The 2,500-nt window shown below is 43.8% G+C and overlaps 1 protein-coding gene across 1 annotated transcript in view; it reads right to left on the bottom strand.

Moving 5' to 3' along the window:
- Positions 1-2,500, bottom strand: part of LOC306932889 (BCAS3 microtubule associated cell migration factor-like) — a gene marked incomplete at its 3' end in the record, with an annotated part of 68,883 nt that overhangs the window by 9,843 nt on the left and 56,540 nt on the right. Inside the window, exons 9-10 of the mRNA XM_079514865.1 lie at positions 2,312-2,402; positions 630-800 (exon numbers count right to left, since the gene is read on the bottom strand). Coding sequence (XP_079370991.1) covers positions 630-800; positions 2,312-2,402 — 262 coding nt within the window. The remainder of the gene's footprint in view (positions 1-629; positions 801-2,311; positions 2,403-2,500) is intronic.

Genomic DNA, 2,500 nt, shown 5'->3' with positions numbered 1-2,500 from the left:
TTGCGTGCGGAGGAACACAGTTCCTCGTGCTTCAACAACCCTGCTGAAAGATGCCTTTGACTAACCTGTAGGAGTCGCCCGCATGCAGCAACAAAGATTGCCTGGCTTCCCACCCACGAACACGGCCAAATGTACTCGTATGGACCCCCCGGCCAAGCCATGGGCACCACAGGGGATTCAAACCTCTATTCTCTGTGGTGCTAATGTGCTCAAACACTGCCCTAAACATGTGATGTTGTTGTTGTTAGGAATAAACACAGAAGCACCCGGGAGGACGTTTACTCCTTTGTTTTAACCAAATGGGTTCCCAGATTGATGTAGTGGTGGAGGCAGGAATTTCACTTCTGCACCACCTGAGTTCCTATCTCACACTAGACTAAAATATTGTATTTTTAAAATGTAATTACATTTGTTTGTGAGTACTTTTTTCAATGGGTTGGTGCTCAAAAAACGGATTCAGCTATGGACAGTATTTCCATTAATTGTTAGTATGGAGAGGTGCAACTCATTACGGTCTATGTAAAACCACCAAATCAGTCAGCTCAGTCATACATTACAAATTTTGTGTTTGTTATACTATTTCTATCTGTGAATATGTTTGCATTAAATAAAGATGCACACACACTGACCTGTCCCTCTCCGACGTTGTGAGTGTCAATGATGGTCACTACTCCAGGGTTGTGCGGACTGCGTCGGCTGGCGCTGTGTGGTGCACCCTCCTCGTCCGGGGTGGCTGCAGGGATGGTGCCCGCCAGCTGGGTCACCACCTTCCCTACCATGGTCAGACCCGTCTTCAGGGTCTGTGGGGGGACACGGTCAAAGACAATACATTAACGTCTTCAGGGTCTGTGGGGACACACGGTCAAAGACCAGAAATTAACATTCAAGGAAAGAAGTATTCATCTTTTGCCGTTTTGGAATTGGTCTGAATTGTGTGTGTGTGTGTGTGTGTGTGTGTGTGTGTGTGTGTGTGTGTGTGTGTGTGTGTGTGTATTATTTTCTTATTTATTTGTATTTACTGGTAATTAGAACATATCGTTAGGAATCAAATAATCTCTCAAGAACAGATTCCGAGCTACTGAATCTGTCGGCAGGGGCATTCAGGACATGTATACATTGTTGTTAGTGGGAATAAAAACATGGGCGCCCCACCGGAAGTGGAGGGCTGAGGGCCTGTTATCCATGCTATTGGGAAGGCAAATTCAAAGCAGAGGGCGCTGTTTTTTCCTTTTTTTGCCGATGGGTCCCCAGATTGGGAATCAAATAACATTCTATTGTGCCTATTGTCTGTAAAGAAAATTATACTTTAACCATTTCCATCACATTTTCCAAATACTGGCGTAGCTTGTAAGATGTTTTTTTAGGAAGCCATTGAATTCTATTAATTTCAGTATGGTATGAAAAACAACTTGCAGAGACTTGAAATGAGCTTGAGATAGATAATAGAGATAGATAATCCAACACTATGTTTGGAATAGTAGTCAGTGGAGAGAAGAGAGATTTATGAATACAATTCTAACATCCATGACTTCTTAATGGTGCAAGAAGTCGGTCGTTCGGTTAAGTTTGTTAACGTTTTAACGACGAATGTAAACTAAAGTGTAATCTAAGAATAAAGCCCTTGACATTAACCCATTCTGAACGGGAACACCTTTTGGTGTTTGAAGCATTGCGTTATACTTTAGCTAATGAAAAATAGCAGATCTACAAGCTCATAGCGCGGCACTCAGTGCCGCGCTATGAACTTTCACGATTTTTTTTAAATTGTGAAAATGTGCGTTTGAGTTTTTCACTCAAATCTTTGGGTTCCTGGAACAACATATTTTCAGATGGGGGTCGGTGGCCAATAATTACATATCGTTTTGGGGGTCCTTGACATGAAATATTGACAACCACTGATCATGAGGTTTTTCAGAAAATTGTCATGATTTAGAAGACATTTTTTTAAATTTCAACCTCAGGTCTAAATGGGTTAAAACTGTCTATGTTTATGTTGTGAAAACACAATGATATGTATTGATGCAGTTATTCATGGTGGGGGTGCCGGTGGCTCAGGAGTGTTGTGTGTCCAAGTGTACTTGAGCAAGACACCACCATCTGCTCCCTGATGCTTTGCATGGGTTTCCTCCACTGTCTGTCTGTGTGTGGATGAACGTGTGAGGGAATGGGTTTCTTCCACTGTCTGTGTGTGGATGAACGTGTGAGGGAATGGGTTTCCTCCACTGTCTGTGTGTGGATGAACGTGTGAGGGAATGGGTTTCCTCCACTGTCTGTGTGTGGATGAACGTGTGAGGGAATGGGTTTCCTCCACTGTCTGGGTGTGGATGAACGTGTGAGGGAATGGGTTTCCTCCACTGTCTGTGTGTGGATGAACGTGTGAGGGAATGGGTTTCCTCCACTGTCTGGGTGTGGATGAACGTGTGAGGGAATGGGTTTCCTCCACTGTCTGTGTGTGGATGAACGTGTGAGGGAATGGGTTTCCTCCACTGTCTGTGTGTGG

The sequence above is a fragment of the Electrona antarctica genome (genome assembly GCF_951216825.1).
Source record: "Electrona antarctica genome assembly, chromosome: 11".
NCBI lineage: Eukaryota > Metazoa > Chordata > Actinopteri > Myctophiformes > Myctophidae > Electrona > Electrona antarctica.
This window is presented reverse-complemented; position numbering and strand designations above follow the sequence as displayed.